The sequence below is a fragment of the Kryptolebias marmoratus genome, linkage group LG22 (genome assembly GCF_001649575.2).
Source record: "Kryptolebias marmoratus isolate JLee-2015 linkage group LG22, ASM164957v2, whole genome shotgun sequence".
NCBI lineage: Eukaryota > Metazoa > Chordata > Actinopteri > Cyprinodontiformes > Rivulidae > Kryptolebias > Kryptolebias marmoratus.
This window is the reverse complement of record NC_051451.1, coordinates 13,101,703-13,118,995: the sequence shown is the minus strand read 5'-3', so window position 1 is coordinate 13,118,995 and position 17,293 is coordinate 13,101,703. Positions and strand designations below refer to the sequence as shown.

Sequence of the window (17,293 nt, the reverse complement as noted above, 5' to 3'; positions counted from 1 at the left end):
CCCCGACTGTCTCTTTCTTTTTATCAGTCTCTCTCAAAGGTGTGTTCCCCCTACTCCCTATGGCCATCCCCCTAGGCGCGCTCTCTGTGCACACACACATTCACAAAGTGCATTAGGGTTGCTGTCATTTACAATACAAGCCCATTGTCCCAGCCGAACAATAGCTACAAACAAACAATTGACATGGAAATGGAGAGATGTAGCTCATTAGCGGGCGCTGCTTGTTTTGTTAATGAATAAATGGGCGGCTTCAATAGGCCATCCCTAAAACCCCTGCCTCAATATGGAGATGCCTGATTAACAGGAAACCACAGGGAGGAAAACGGTGTCAGAGAAATGCAGCTTCGCTCTCCCTTGGGTCATATGAGGTGGTTTGGGTGGGCCTGTGTAGCTGTTGCCACCTTTCTCAAATTCAAAACGAACTTTTGCACTGAAATATTGTGTCATGGCCAAAACTTGTCTTAAAATAATCAACAAATTGTCATGTTCTCATAACTTATTGCTTTTCAGAGCACATTTAAATTAATTATAGTCTAATCCTTTTATCTTTTAGATGTCTTGTCAAAACTTTCATTTCTTCATTCTACCTGTCCTGGATGTTTGTTTATGTCTCCCTGGTTACTGTATGCAGCTAAATGTGTGCTTGGTTGGGCCATCATCAGTTAAGTGCCTATCTTAACTGATGGGAGTGTGTTTGTCTGCGGTGTGTGTGTATAGTGGCCTTTGCTATCAGTAGGATCATATTGAATCGACCTGAAAATGGCATTTCTGCCATTGCTCGGATGGTGACGGCTCAATACTGTATCTGTCTAGAGCCAAGATGAGGTGTGTGTTCCTGTCTGTGTGCTCCTGACTCCATAATGCGGCGAGATGTGTACGTGAATTTTGATAACGAAACTTTTTAAGTCTAATTTGATGGAGTGGGAGAGTCGTATATAGATATATCGCCTTTCAGCAGTCTGCACTCACCAAGAAACCATAATAATAAAGAATATCATGGAGAAAATGATGGTAAAGAAACTTCTGTGGTGATTACAAACAAGCAGTTTATTTTTTCCCAACATTTTCCCTCTAGGTTTTATCTTACACAATAGATATTTACGCCATGTCACTTTAACTTTGAACAGGACCAAGGTGTTTAACGGGAACATACTTTGGTGTAAATATCTGCAGAAGTGATGCTGTGAAGATGCAGTTATAACTAAAAGCCACTTATTTACATGGACTTTTAGAACATAAATTTATCCTCAATATATTTTACTATTTAGGCTTTTTAAACAAGCAGGATATGGCATATTTGAAACTGAGCATATGAAGTTCAATAATCAAAAATAAACATTGAATAAGATTGTTTGTTCTGTCTATAAAAAATGCTTGATATGATACAATCATGTTTGCATTTATTCACTTACTCGAAAGCTTCATCTGGACTGAAAAGTACTGATAAATTGGTCTTTATTTTATTGTCACTTAAAAAAAAGAATGGTTCATATGATGTGTTGAAATTTGACTGGTCAGCTATAGGAAACGGAGCACCTGAAGATAGCAGCTGTCACTGAACTACAAGAGACGACTGTCAGTCCAGTCTGTAAACGGTGGAGATCTGCGTGGAAACACGGCACTTCTGTTGCTGTTTTTAAACAGATATGCAGCAGTTTTCTGATTATAGCGGGCTTTAAGCTGCCCCTCAAGAGTCCTTGATATTCTTTTGTTCTTGTGTGCAGGAGCGAGATGCAGAGCGGCGGAGACAGCTGAGGGAAAGAGCCAGGCAGCTGATAGCCGAGGCCCGATCCGGAGTCAAGATAACCGACATGAGCCTGCTGGACGCAAACAGCACGGAGAGAAGCAAAGGCAGCAAGGCTGGATCTGCGGGAGGTCCGGACACACCTCACACATGCATTTATATACACAAGCCTTCAACAATACAAGTGATCATTTACATATACTCTGTTTACTCGCAGTAAAACGTAAAGGTTTCATTAAAATGGTTCCCAAAGAACACTAACAATCACTAAAACTTAACCCAAATGTCACAGTTGTTTGCTTTCAACGTAAACCTTCTTCATCCACAAACAGAAAAAACTAACACTTTTCCATTATGCTCTCTAAAGGGGTTCTGCTAATCCTCAGAGAAAAACAAAATGTCATTTGACAACAGCTGCAGGTCTAAAAAGTACCACCCTTATTTTTCCAAGAAGCAGTTTATCCTGCGCCTCTTCCCCTGCCTCTTTCACTCAGTAATTATTAATCACCACAACACATTGTGTGGCCAAATTACGTTCAAAACACCAAACACTTCTAATAACATCTTGCAGCGGTTTCAAATGCTGCCCGTATGCATTTCCCACTGCTTTCCATTTTCCTTGAAATTGGGGTTATTATCATAATGACCATTATTAGGCCTCAAAAGTCATTTGTTTCAGATTCCCCCACTTTGCGCCCTTCTTTTAGTTGTTTTGTTCTGGAGGATCAGGTGCACTGCATGCAAATGAAATCGAGAGCGTTTGCAGTCGAGGAAGGAGTGTGCGAGGCAGAGAAAGCAATGAAATGAGTAACTAACCATGAAAAGGAGAAAAGAGGACACTTGTTATAAAATCACCCAAAAGCGGGAATGACCGGTTCCATAGATGGTTGGGTAAAAGGAGATCATTAAACTCCATCTTAGATACAACTTTTAGTGTCTCCAGCAATCAAGTTGACTTTAAAAAGTGATGATTAAACCACCAGAGGTGACATCCAGCTAATAATTTGTTTGTACTTCCTAATGTTGATAAAGAACAGAATACAGATGAACATTTTTTTATTTTTACTTTAAACATGTCTTTGTTTCTACTAATCAGCTCAGTTATTTTTTAGCCAAATATTGCAGCCAGTACAGTATAATACAATATCTCCACTAGTCTCTCCCTGTTTATTTACAAACTAAAAACTAACATTACTTGAAAAAATGCAAATCACCCAATGCCTTTTAAACCAAAGGTTTTAGACAATAATTCACAATTTAGCTACTCTCAGCTACAATAGCACCAGATTTTGGCTCAATATCTGTAAAAGTAACTGAGATATAACCATTTTTGTGTTTGCCAAGTTCGATTATCTTTGGCTGCCATCTTGACTTGGGTTGGTTCCAAAAGTTGCTTAGTTGTAGATGAACATCCAATGATTCCTTTCTTTGAAATCTGTTCATTGGTTTGTGAGATATTTTGCTAACAGACAGCCAAATGAACACACACAGGCAGTTACATAGTTGCCCTTTCATGGCGTGCGATTCTAAGATACATGTTCAAATTTTGACAATTTTCAATACGTTGAGAAAACAAACAGGCGAACTAATCAAATTTAATAAATCCTAATCAAACGGGGAATCCAGCAACATAAAAGATAAAACGATATGATAAACCGAGGAGAGCACTTGGTTTGTTTGCTCTTTCAGCTTTTCTGAATTGTTGCCCCTAATTGTTGATCTCATTAAAAATGGAGTCAGAGGAAAGAGCAGAACCAGGCAGGAGGAGGAGGAGAGAGGAATGCTGTGGGCTGTGATATACAAGGCCTGCCGAGCAGAACAGCTAATCCTAGACCCCGCTCTTTCCATCGCTCTCTCCCCTCATCACCATTCACGGTCCTTTAAATGCAGCTCGGGCTGCCCCCTCCAAGTGTCTGCCCGCAAATAAACTTTCCAAACTCCATCACCATGGCCTCCCATTAATTAGGCTTCAGCCAGCCACGCAGGAATGGTGCTTGCTAGCACGCTTCGCATCGCAGCTAGCAAATTAGAAAAGAAAAATCAGGAAATACTGTTATTTTGACTCCCTCTCCTTCTCTCTTTGTTCTAAGTCTCTCTCCCTACCAAGTAATAAATAGCAGAGGAGGGAGCTGGAAATGTCTGACACTGTTTACTGATTGTTTTGTTTTAATCCATGGTGGGTTATCCATGCAGCTAGAGCTGCTCAGGTCTCCATTTGAGTTTCTTCTAACATGCTTTTTGTTTTGTTCCTAATGTGGAGACGCTATTGTTTCTGTCGAACCCCTCAGGAGACTTAATGGAATATGTGCTTTCATGTTTTTGAGATTTTTTTTTTTGTGTGTGTGTTTGTTTGCCTTACCTCCATTATCTGGAGCAAGAAAAGCAGGCAGCAGATCTTTGAATGAGGAGGAAATTAAACAGAGTTCTCATTTTCACTTTGTGTGCCATGTGTTTTAGTGCTTTAACACATAAAACCCACACAAAGTCCCCACTTCTGTCTCTGCTGGATTTTGCTGCCTTTTCCTATCTGTAGTTTTTTTTTTCTAAAATGTATTGTTTATAGAGTTTGTACAGGTGGAAATCCCTGAAAATACTTTAATTGTAGTGTGGGGTTTTCAAAGTATGAAAAGTGCTTTGATATTTGATAAAGTACTTCCAAATACCCTGTTGCTATATTCTTATCTGACTTAATAGTTCCTTTTTTCAGATTAAAGAGAGGAAATGTTTGTTTTTCTAATGAAGACACCTTAGAAAGGTGAATTAATGAGTGTGGTTGTATTGTAATTTTCAATTTTCACCCATTTAATAAAAAAGAAGAACATAAGCTGATAAGGTACATTCTTCAAAGGTTAATGCTCTTATATTTCTGACATTCCTAAAACATAATTTAATCTGTCAAAAGACTGTTTCTAATAGGTTTCTTCTAGCATTTACAGCAAATGTATCATACAACACATTTTAGAGCTGTATTATTTGCTTTTTGTAGATAGTAAAAAACACATTTTTGATTCTTTAAAGTAAAATAACATCAGATATAATGTGATGAAGTGTTCAAATTGTGTAAATACTTAGAAATCTCCCTTAAAACTGCTTTAAAAAAGTCTGAAATTTGAGTTATGGGAAAATATAAAAACTGAAATTGTTTAAAACCTTAAGAAATACAGTAATTGCGGTAAATGCCCATGAGTGTAGTAAATGTAATGGTTTATTTGTTCATCTAAAAGAACGGGTCACCAACTGTCTGTTCGCTCCTTCATGGCCTCTGTTGTCCTGTTTACTGATGGACAGAGGGGGACGTGCACAGAGGGTGGGAGTTTTGTCTTGTTTCTGTGTTTAGTAAAGGGATGATTCTTTCAGATGCTCTACGGACTGGTGTTCATACAAACTAACCAAACACTGTCTTTGTTTTTCCTTCTTTATTCCACACCTCTTTAAGTTTACTTTTCTCCCTACTGTCCATATGTTCTCCCCTCTCATCTTTCATTTATCATTCTCCTTCTCTTTTTAACGTCCACTTGTTGTATTCTCTCCTGTCCACCATTTTCTCCACATCCACAGATGTTTTGGGGAGGATGAGAAGTCATGAGGAAGATGATGTTGATGGTGAAAAGGGTGAGGATGAGGAAGAGAGTAGGGCCGAGCAAGAGCAGCTCTGCTTTGGTGGCGGTCACAGTGATTCAGTTGGTGCTGCTTTATCTGCTTCTGCGCTGGTTACTAACCAACTACCACAGGACGCCTTTCCAACCACGTCCAGCACCCAGGGACACCTGGAGCTTACTAACCCTGCCTCTGAGCTGACTTCTCTGGGTAAAATCAGTGGCTGGTGCTGAGTGGTGCTGCATGATTCACTCTGTTTGCTCCTTACATCTAACACATTCCATATTTATTTAGTAATCACTCGTAGTTCCTATAAAGGAGTAGATTGGATTGTCTGAAGATGGGTGATGTGGAGCATTTATAAATAGTCAGTGTTTTATCTGCAGTAGAAAGCAGTCAGTGATTGGAGAATCAAGGAATTACAACTGATGAGTCAGGGTAACCCAGAACAAATCACATTTCCACCGTCTAAATAATTCAAACTCAGTCACTGTAATAAGTGTTTCTACACCTTTTCACTTCTGTGTGTGACAGCTACATTTTCTGGGCTGAACAACATTCATGTTGCTATGCTTACGGTGTTCACTGGGGTTGTTAAAATACTCTGCTGTTGATCAGCTGAGTCAGGACTCTGTATGATTCTCTTATTTCTCCAGAAAAAGGCACTTTGACTTTATCTTTTTATCATCTGTAGTTGTTGTCAGATTAGACGGAGAGAACGGTGACTCACATTGAATGTGCGGCAGGATCCAATCAGCAGCCTCAGCATACATAATTACCCATGGCAACTAAGATATAACATTAACTGAAACCCTTCAGTTGGTTTAGATTGTGGAAGTTTGTTCTCGAATGAGCCATTCTCAACAGACTGTTAGCTTCTCCCTTTCAAGAAACAAGAAGAACTTTATTGTCATTGTGTAGCACGATGAAATGGTTTCTGTGACAGCCCCAGTAAAGATAAAATATAAATACATAAAAGCACTTTACAACCAAAAAGGTGGTATACTAATCATTGTAAAAAAAAAACGAGTAGCAATGTAAGGTCAATACAAAATACAAGAAACGGTGAAATGAAAACTCAAAATTGAAAGTTTTTTACCTGCTTTTTCATGCGGGGTTGTGGGAGCTGGTGTCTGTCTCAAGCAGTCACTGTGTGAGAGGCGGGGGACACCCTGGACAACAGGTCTCCAGTCCATTGCAGGGACACATGGAGACAAACAACCATTCACATTCTCACTCAGACTTAGGAACAATTTAAAGTTACCAGTTAACCTAACATGCATGTTTTTGGTCTGTGGGAGAAAACAGGAAGGAGTACCCGGAGAAAAGCTTCAGCCATGTTGTGAACCTGCAGCCTTCTTGCTGTGAGGCGACAACACGAACCGCTGCACCACTGTACTCCTCGGATATGAGATCACAACATAAAAATACAAAAACGCAACATAGAAATGCACAGTACTGAGCATGCACCTGAGACTATCCATATTTTCACCCATAAGCTTTGCGTTGTTTACATTCAGTGAGATAAACTGTTAGTTTCTGTTTTTGTGCCCTGATGCTCTTTAACATCTTCCTGATTCTCCAAACTGAGCTCATGCTGACAGCTGCCTACTGCAGAGGAGATACTGACTACTCATAGCTACTCCACACAACCCAGATTTCTATTCTTTGTTTCCTGTAAACCAGTTACTCCAGTACAAATTGTATGTTTGTGTTTGTTCATTTCTGTAGTACTTTTGTGATCCTAACCCTTCAGCATGTGCCTGTTTTCTGTTCAGTGTATGTTTCAACTAAAGAACCAGTCATGTAGTTTAAACTCTGTTTAATTCATTTACACACCTACCCTCTCTGCTGTCTTCTAATCACTGAACAAAGTGCTACTGACCTCTGAATGTTTATAAGTTCACTAATCCTCTCTTTATATTGAAGAAAAATCATCTGACTGCCTACAAGCTGTTGGTGATTTCTAGGATTCTTTTTCATAAAGCCTCCTGAATTATTAAAAACAATCAGAGAGGTTTACCACTGACAAAAATAAATAAATATATATATATATATATATATATATATATCTTCAAAAAAACATTTCACAGAATCTTCAGAGGCAAATTAATTTTTGTTTTGTAATTAATTTATCCTGTGTGCTTCCTTTATGTTCTGCTGATGTGAGATAGGTGAGAGTACAGTGAGGAACTTGACAAGAACAGGAAAACCACTCTACTGCAGCTTTGAAGTGCATTATCTTGCACTTTCTGTCAGTGTTTTTGTTTTGCTGTAATATTTATGTACTTCTAAAAGAACTCGATGGCTGTGAACGCAGCATTAAAGCTTCAGATGCCACTCTTTAATCTGTTAATATTAAACGTCTCACGGATCATTTGTACTTTGTTTACACTGAACACGAGCGGGGTTTATCCTCGTGTGTTTGTGACAAAGTTCAAGATCACGCATCTGTGTTCGGTATCTACATACGTGCATCTTAGCGTGAGTGTGTGTGTTCGCCGCACACAGGGAGGTGACACATGAAACGGTTGCCCTCCTGTTCTTTCATCTTCTTCAGTGCAGTGGTCTGTCCTGGCAGGGGAGCTGTGGTTACCAGTCCCTGGAAAATAGAGCTGTATGCAGCTGCTGGCAGGCACACACAGGCAGAAGCAGGGATGGATACACAGAAATGAAGAACGGAAGGATGAAGCAAACAAATTAAGGGTAGTTAGATCTATAAAAAAAAAAAAAGAAGAAAAAAATTCAGGTTTGACTTGAAAAATTTATCTGAACATAAAAATAGTTGTTTAGTTATGGTAAGATGTGTAAATGAATGTGTTAAGACCAGTAAAGGTGAAGTATAAAATGGTCAGAAAACAGTTTTTTCTCTTTAAAAGAAAATAGGAATTTAAATGGAATCAGACTTTCGTAGTCTCTAAAAGTGCATCATAAGAGTCTGTGCAAGAACAGTCACTTAAGAACAAATGAGACCTGCTCGTCCTGTTCACGTGTTTGACTCCATTTTTGGCCTGGTGTTACCATGGTGATAGTCCCGGTAAAGAGCACTCAGAACCTCAGCAGCTCTCTGAAGGACAAACAGGACTTAATGGTGCTCAAGTTTGTCCAGATCTTCCCTTCAACATTGATCTCCTCTATATTTATCCTCCTGCTCCTGTGTTTGTGTCCATACGATGTTCATCAGTGGCTTTGCCCAAGTGTGTGTGAGTGTGTGTGTGTGTGTGTGTTCATGAATGCCAGCTGAATCTTGTTTCATCTTTGTAACTTCATGAGGGTCTCAGACTTGTCAGAGTTTCCAATTCTCTTGTTTTTGCCTTTCCAGGTCCAAACAGTAGGCATGTGGATCTGAAGCTGAAGAAGCTGGCGGAGGCCGGTCCAAGAGGAGCAACTTCCCCTTCATCCCCATCCTCCACGTCCTCCTCGTCCTCGCCCACTGCCTCCTCCACCTCCCCTCTCAGCCCCGCAGAAGTACTGGAGGTACGCACATACCTCAAGCACCCACTGTTTACCTTTTGCTTTCTGTTGCGTCTTATTTTCCCTTTCATCCCGTTGTCGCTCTGTTTAGTTTTTCTCTCGCCTCTGTCCCCCTCAACGCACCATCAAAGCTCCAGTCCAATCAATTAGATCTGATTGACCCTACTTGTCAGCCAGCTGACCCTTTGTACTCATCTGTCAGTTGAACCACTTCATGCAGGACCATAGTTTATCCCTCTCATGTCCATATAAGTCTGTCTAAAGCCATGACAAACACTTGTCTGGCATTACAGTGCTCTGCATTACATGCAGACGTTCCATCTATTGACTATGACCTTTTCAGACTGTTAGGTGTGTGTGTGTGGTGGGATAGGCATGGAGGAGAGTTCTACGGATGCTTGTGTCTATAGCTTCTGATGTGAATATTGAGTCAACAAGGCAGTCAGACAGTCTGAACATCTGTTTAATTGATTTTGAATGTCGACTAGAATAAGGCGAACGCGTGTGTGGCTGCGAGTACAAGTGAAAGTCTGGGTGCGTGCGGCGACGCAGGGTGTCTTTGATCAGGAATTCACATAAACACCCTCTTGTGTTCAAAGCCTGGAAGGCTTAGTGCTTTACGGCCAAAAGAGTGCATATATGTGCGTATTATCATTGGAGCATCGCAGGAGCAGAACTGATGTTTGGTTGACGTCGTGGCAAAAACCAAGCGCATGGTTTTGGGATGGAAATGAGTGAAATTGGAGAAAAATGGTATTTGTTCAGGAAGACATTCTCACCACAAGAATTTAAAAGTGAGAAGGCCTCTAAAACCCGTCAGAGGATCAGTTTAATCAAGAAAACATTCACATAGTTGTATCAACGACCAAAAAGACCCAAACTTTAAAGAGGTTTTGCCCCAAAACAGAACCTCCCTTAAAATACTGGATCTATGGTCGCCAACGACTCAATCAGTTTCCAAATCTGTGAAGCTGTGCCAGAGTGAATCTGATCAATTTGATGCTGTTATCTGATAATCCTAATAATCATAAATTTACACAGGAACACTTGTGTTCACAGCTTGTGTTCTTATTACCACTGATTTAACAGTTTTACGTCATTTATATGTTTAAAAACATCTGGCCTGTACAGTCAACGGTTGCTGGATTAAGTTGTTGAACAACAGTGGGTTATTAAAGTTCTTGTACTCAGAAAAATGTCTTCAGCCCAACTCAGCCAGCTTTTAAACTGCTTCTTAAACAAATTGCTTTGAAATTTAAGGGCTGCTTAAAGAAGTAAGTTGGTTTTGAGTTAAATTGTGTCGCAGTGCCAGAAATTTGTTTACCTCGGGAATTTGGACGCAACGATATTTGCACCTGGTGCTGTTGCAAATTTATTTACAGCAGTTTTCTTTTCATTGTTAAATCTGGTAAGAAGGGAGTACAGTTTGGAAGTCTTTTTTTAATGCAACATGCCAAAAATCTCACCCTATTTTCAAAGAATTTATTGGCATTGGTTCGATTTTGATGTCACTGAAAAGTTAAACAATACAAAACTGCTAAAATAATCAATTATTTGTTTAAAATTCTATGGATTAATACTAAAGTATATTTTTGAATGCAATTGTGTTGATATTAAATTCTTTAAGGCCCTTTGTAAAAGAAGGATAAATTGTCTAACAATACTTTGGGCCTTCCTAAAGTTTTTCAGGGAGGTTTAATGGCCTGTAAGAGCATCACTCTCTCTCTCTCTCTCACACACACACACACACTGTCCCTCTCATTAGTGATTGTGTGTATGCGCAGCCTCGGTGGCACACGATAAGGGCGTGCAGCGCTCAGCAGACTGCAACATTCGTCACGCAGCCCCCTGCATGCACATTCACAGACTCGCATGCAGTAAAAGCACCGAATCACCACAACGATGAGAGCAGAGATAAGATTTTCAGAGGCAGAGTGAAAGAAAGTGGGAAGAGGCAAGAGGCCCTGATATCTGCTCGTGCCAGAAAGAGCGACGGAGTTAGCCAAGTGGGCAGGTGTTCCGCGCGTTTGTGTGATTGAGTCACTTCGGCCCGTTTCAGGTCGAAACGCATCAGCTGAACTCGCCAACGACGAGTCACATTTTGAGCAATACGTCGTAATAATTGGAAAGACTGCCTCGAGGCTCTAATCAGTCCCTCAGGAATTTTACTCTTTCCCCCTCCGAAAGAAATTGTTTTGTGCAGAAAGTGCAGGAGTTTGCAATTTTAACAAGTCGCCACGGCACCAATATATGATTTTCAAACCCTCGTGAAAACATGACAAGGACAGAAGCTTTAATCCAATAAATCCGTTGACATCCAATTATCTGTGATTGTTTTACTTTTAGTTAAACAAACATATGAATTATTCATCAAATCTGCCCCTGCCTGCAGCACCTTATATGAATGCGTTTTGAATGTCTCTCTGCTTTACACGCCCTCTGTTTGAGTTCACATGATCACCTCATAAAGGTTTCTGCAGATATAGACCCAAAAGATGCAGGTTTGAGTTCATATGTGGGCTGAGATTTTGCATCCAGAACACAGAAGGTGAGTCCAGTTTGAAAATATGCATCATTATGTTTTACTGAGTTCATGAGTAAAAATGATACATGACGCCTTTTTAGATTCTCAGTGTTTTAAATTTACTCATCATCTGTGTGAGTCTGCTGTCTGTGTGTGTGGGCGTTTACACACACTCTCATGGATCTCTTGTCCTCTGTTTTACAACCTTTAATTGGACTTTTGGTGTAAAAAGCCCAAAGCACCTCATAAATAAATTTGCCTCGATTTGTCTCGACGCGAGGTTTTAAGTGGCTGGTAGAAGCTGACAGCCTAATAGACGAAACACGGCGGGGACGGGCTAATTGCTGACTTTGTTTTTGAAAGTCAATAATCTGAAGCTGTTCTAACAACTCCCCGTCTACGCCCTGTTTCCCACCCGCGCGGCCTCTATCAGCCGCCGCCGCTCGACTATCTTCCTCCGTTTCAAGCAGTGGAACATGTTTGCCCTAATTGTCGACTTTATTACACGTTTCGCCGTCTTATTAACGCCGCCGCGACGTCAATCTTAACTGAAGTCTGTTTCTTTTCCACTCGGCTTGGCATATTTGGAGGCTCGGTAATAAAGCGTTTCTGCGTGCCCTCTCTGATAGAGGGAGAAGCGAGCGTGGAGCTTTTTAAACACGTGTTCAATTTGAAAACAATAGTGGAGTTTTTTTTGTTGGTTTTTTTTTTGCATTTTGCATAATTTGAATATATTTTCTGGCTCGAGATTTTGTTGAAAGTCAAGTTAATTGCCTCCTTTTTGTCTCTCTCTCATGAGTGAGGGGGAGAAGGAATGTGTGTGTGTGTGTGTGTGTTAAAGGGGTTCATACAGACATATCACACTGCAGCTTTCATATCAGCTTCTTCCAGATTTATTTTATAACCTGTCTGTCCTTTTGCACTGTGCAAGTTATGATCACAGCCCAAGAAGTAACTTCAAGTTCTGATCATTTTTAATGCGGTTTAAAACATTCACACAATATATCCAGGCTGAAAACAGATGGTGTGTGTGTGTGTGTCTGACAGAATAATGCAGAAGAGCTGCGAGCAGAACGTCTGCGCAGAGCCACGGAGAAGCTACGAAGTCCGGTCGTCTTCAGCAAGGACTCTGCAGTGAGGAAAACGCAGCTGAAGTCCTTCAGCCAGTATGTTGAGAACAGACCAGGTGGGGACAATACAACACACACACATGATTCGTGCAGTGTTTACCGAAGGAGGCCTGTTTACACCAAGAACACCCTCAGAGGTCGGTGCTGAGGCCTTTCAGTCTGTTTGAGGTAGTTAGTTTCAAGAAATATCCCAGATTTAATTCTAACAGCTAATGTAATCATCGAGAAATGATTAACGACCCTTACCTCGCTTCCATGTAGAGATTTAAAGGTTCATATTTGGAAAGGCTGTCATTTTTAAAGCACAGAACCAAGTTTAGTCTTAGAACTTGAGCTTCCATTATTGTTACCAAAGTTTGCAACAAATAAAGGACGGGGCCACGCTGAGAATTGAATTTGTGAACTTATGCAAGTTTTCTTGAGAATATCAGAGTAGGTTTGTTGATTCAAATGTTGTTTCGTCCATTTTAGAGGTGAAGCGACAGAAATCTGTTCCCGAAGACCTAAAGAAGGCCGACGAGGACAGAGGTTCTCCCACAGAGGTGGACTTTCTTAGACCATTTGAAGAAGAGGTGTGTGCTTTTTTTTTCTCCTTTGAGCAAACTTGTAGAAAAGCAGGAGGAAAATTTATTTCCAGTTGCCTGAAAAACGAGAAAGAACTTCGTTGAAGTGAACTCTGGAATCATTTGGAAATCAGTGAAAATTCTTAGTTTGTGTGCAGCCACAGGATGTTTGGATTCCAGGAGAGAAGCTGTAGCTGTTTTTTTTTTTTTTTTAATTATTTCCTGTTTTCCTCTCTGTGCTCCTGCCACGTTTAAATTCAACTCTGAACTTCACGTTTTCCTTAACTTCTCTCTTCGCCACAGAGACACCTCAGTATTGATCCACCAGGCTGTCGTGTTAATTATAACAGTGGCAGATATCAGCTGCCATCTGGAGGTTTTTGTGTGTCTCTTTGAGCAGAATTTGTGTGCTTTCATGTCCTTCAAGTGTGCCACACACTCCATGATGGCTGCTAGCCTGTGTGTACAAAGAGTGTGTTTATATGAACACTATTATTTCAGCCAGGGAGTGTTTGAGGATGTGTGCCACTGGAGACCACGAGGTGAATCTCTCTTCCCGAGCTGCCCTCGACCCTCCACCCCGTACCTCACACACACTCGCACACACACACACTCAACCCTCCTCCCAGTGCTGGGCCCCAGGGTTAATGGGTGTTCAACCTTTCCATTATCCCGATCAGCCAAGAATTACCTGCTGAATGATGTTTGCATTAATATAATATATATGGTAATTTCCCTCCTCTTAATTACGGCTGGGCCGAGCGCGGCAAGGGGAGTGGGCTGATCATGTGTAAAATTGATTTGCCAAGGAAAAATATGGTGATAGAGCGAGAGCGCGCAAAGAGGAGGAGGAGGAGAGGCTGCAGGGAATCAGCGTGCACGCGCACACACACACACGCTAGGACAAATCAGACGTGCACAGAGCTACATGAATGCACACTCCCACATGCTGGAAAGAGTACAGGGGAAAAGTGCTGGCCTGGGTGGAATAAAAAAAAAAAAAGAAACTTTTTCTCTTGCTCACTAGTTCTCCTTCCCATTAAGAAAAACGAAGTGCATCAGCAATAAAATGGAGATATTTTTTCGGATGCATCCTCGGTAGTAAATTTGAATAAACATTTTCCTCCCTCGGAGGAGTCTCTCTGAAGAATAGCAAACAGCCAGGAGACAGAGGTGAAGAGGGGTCACGAATGGAGAGTGCATTAAGTGCTTATGGTTATAGAGTGATGGACTGTGTGTGTGTGCATGTTTCAGTGTCAGTGAGATAAATTTTCTAAAATGGGAGAATGTGTGTGTGGGTTTAAGAAAAGCCGAATCAAGGGTTTAATTTAATGAACTAAGAAGACAAACAACCTGCAGGTGGATTAAGACACTGCAAAAAACTATTAAAGCAAAGATTTTTATGGCTTTTTTTATTTATTTACAACATAGCAGAATAAGAAACAGCAGAAAGTCGTTGTTGCTTTGGTATTTTTTTGTCTACAAAGAAATGATCTGGCCTTGGTATGATCCAGGAATCTACAGGCTGCAAAATTAATAAATATTAATCATAAAAGGTTTTCCACGCGGTTTCTGTCAGGATTGTCTCAACATTAATCCAATTTAAAATTTTATTTTATTTGTTTTGATTTTATGTATTGATTTTGAACTTATTATTTTATGTATGTTTCATTTTTAACAACTGCATTTTTTATTGTAATATTTTTAATTTCAGTATTTGATGTTTGCATCTATTTGTTAAAAAAAACAAATATCTTGCACTAGAATTTGTTTTTATTTAATTGCTTGAAAACAAGGGCAGCCATTACTTAAAGATCAAAAATTGCATAATTGAAATTTTGAGTGAAAATTTGGCTTCTTTCACAGTAAAACAGAGTCTTTATTTGAATTTTTGTTTTATTTTTAAATATAAATGACAGACGAAGCTACAGAGATGTCAGAAAATAATGTGAAAATTCTCACTGAGGCAGCAACAGTTAGTGTTTATTTGCCAATGTTTTTCATTTTATGATTTGTAGACTCTGCACAGATCTTCATATAAGTTGCAGAAACATTTCTGCTTTATTTTCCTTTTCCGTTGGGCCTCTTTTCATCATCTTCATTACGTCATTTTTGTCCGCACTTCTTTCGGCTTTATCCTTTTTCGTCCTCTGCCTCTGTTTCACGCCGTCTCTCTCTCTCTCTCTCTCTCTCTCTCTCTTTACTCCTCCTTTTCTCGCTCCTAACGGTTCTCTCGCTCTTCCTCGCTCTCTCTCGGTTGACAGAAGGCGTTCAAAGACACCAGTCAGTATGTGGTTGGGGAGCTGTCTGCACTGGAGAGCGAGCAGAGGCACATCGACGCCCGAGCAGCTCGCGTGGAGAAGAGGCTGCGCTATCTCATGGACACAGGTACCCCAAGCCCAATTACACTGGAAAAACTGTTTTGGCAAATTGAGTGTACACACACACACACAGACACACACACACATCCATTTAGGGAGTTTGTGTGTTTGTGTGAGGGAGAATCTTTGAAGCCCCCCCTCCGCCTCCCTCTCCCTCCCTCTTGGATGAATGTTGTGCGACGTAGCGCTGGGTGGATATGAAAGGAGGGTGGAGGAGGTGGAGAAGGGAGGGGAAGGGTGGATGGGGAGTGTGTCTCGGGGATGGGAGAAGAAGGGAGACCTCTCTGGGCTGGGGTGATAAGGGAGCCCTTCATGGGGGAAACGATAACTGGGTGCGATAGCGAAGCCCAGCCGAAGTCTCCGCTGCAGCCGTTTGCCAGCCGCGGCCCCAGCCAGCCTCCCAACTATTGAACAGTGCGCTCAGCCATGCACGGATACACACACACACACACACCCTCCTCCCCCCCAGTACATATCTGGCCTTCATTGATATGCTGTATAAGGAAAAGACGGGGGTGAGTTAAAGGGAGGAAAGAGGGAGAAGCAAAGAAATGGCAAAGAAAAAAAAAAAACACGAGCACTGACACAGTTCACAAATCCACAACAGATACACACAAATGCTTACACACCAGCAGTGTGGCGTGGTGTTTGGAGCCGGATTCGGAAGGTTTTTATTTAAGGTTTGGCCGGGGGTAAAGCCTTGTTAAGACATGAGACACTGCGCCGAGCCAAAAGAGGGGAAAGAGTGGCCTTGGCTCCGTTAAGTCCCTAACTGCAACTGGAGAATTGCATATATGATACGAAATCGTCTTGTTTTTTTTTTAACCCAAGAATGCTTCAAAAAAAAAAAAAAAACACTTCTCGGAATAGTATAATTTTGATATTTGGAAATGTTTTTAAGGTATGTATCAGTGGCGAACGCGGTGGATTTAGCCACAAAAATCCTTAAAAAGCAACACAGAGGAGGACAGAAGAAAGAGGTTTATAGAAATAGAGACTGGGGAAGTGGGATTTGTGCTCACCTTCCCATTTGGGTGCTGATATTGAGGCTATCTCGTTGCCGTTTGCTTTCGTCTTTTTCGCCTCTGTGCCCTCACCCCCCCTGTAGGAGCGCGTGCCATTGTGTCAATCTGAAGGGCTGTTAAAGCAGCCACTAGCCAGCAAGAAGCCGGGTTATTTACTTTCAAACACCTTCGGCCGTATAAAATACACACCTGTAGTCCCCGTCTGAAAATACGATTCACTCGAAAAGGAGCGAGGCGACTACAGAGAGGTGAGGAGAAAATGAAAAAAGGATATCACATCTAGAAGCTCACCTTTCACCTTTCTGTATTACAGTGTGCTGCACTGATATGTGTGCTTACAGAATGAAAATATTTCACCCGTTCGCTTCTGAGGCCGCTTTTCAGTGTGATGAAAATGGTGACAAATTCCAGGCACACGTTGGGAAAAGAATCCATGACGTTGAGCCTTTTGATTAGTTTCTGAAAGTGCTTTTTTTATTTCCTCACCTGATTTTGTAGCTTTTATCCCAAACTCAGAGCCGACAGGTTGTCCATCGTTCACTCAGGCCAGAAGGTATTAGAGATAGTTTAACCAATAATATCATTACTAAAACAAATTGTTTAACCTGTTGGTTGTTTCAGATCATTAATAAATTTCTACAAACACACAATGTCTGATTTTAGCTTTGGCTAAGTTGTTATATATATATATATATATATAACCTCTCTGACTAGAGACTATCACAATGGCAGACGTTCAAGAAAGAGTCTCGGGTATGAAAAACTGGACAGCACCAGGACCTGACATGATCCATGCCTACTGGCTGAAGAAACTCACTGCCCTCCACGAGCGACTGGCAGCTCAAATGAACCAGC

General features: G+C 41.0%; 1 protein-coding gene across 6 annotated transcripts in view; it reads left to right on the top strand.

Moving 5' to 3' along the window:
• Positions 1 to 17,293, top strand: part of ehbp1 (EH domain binding protein 1) — a 130,149-nt gene that overhangs the window by 84,679 nt on the left and 28,177 nt on the right. For 3 of the 6 annotated variants that reach the window (XM_017430258.2, XM_037973370.1, XM_037973371.1), the window contains 6 exons: positions 1,725 to 1,875; positions 5,303 to 5,356; positions 8,664 to 8,818; positions 12,387 to 12,525; positions 12,941 to 13,041; positions 15,297 to 15,420. In XM_017430258.2, the coding sequence (XP_017285747.1) occupies positions 1,725 to 1,875; positions 5,303 to 5,356; positions 8,664 to 8,818; positions 12,387 to 12,525; positions 12,941 to 13,041; positions 15,297 to 15,420 (724 nt within the window). Of the gene's footprint in view, positions 1 to 1,724; positions 1,876 to 5,302; positions 5,552 to 8,663; positions 8,819 to 12,386; positions 12,526 to 12,940; positions 13,042 to 15,296; positions 15,421 to 17,293 lie in introns of all 6 variants that reach the window. The other 3 variants (XM_037973369.1, XM_017430234.2, XM_017430267.3) reach the window with 3 other exon arrangements.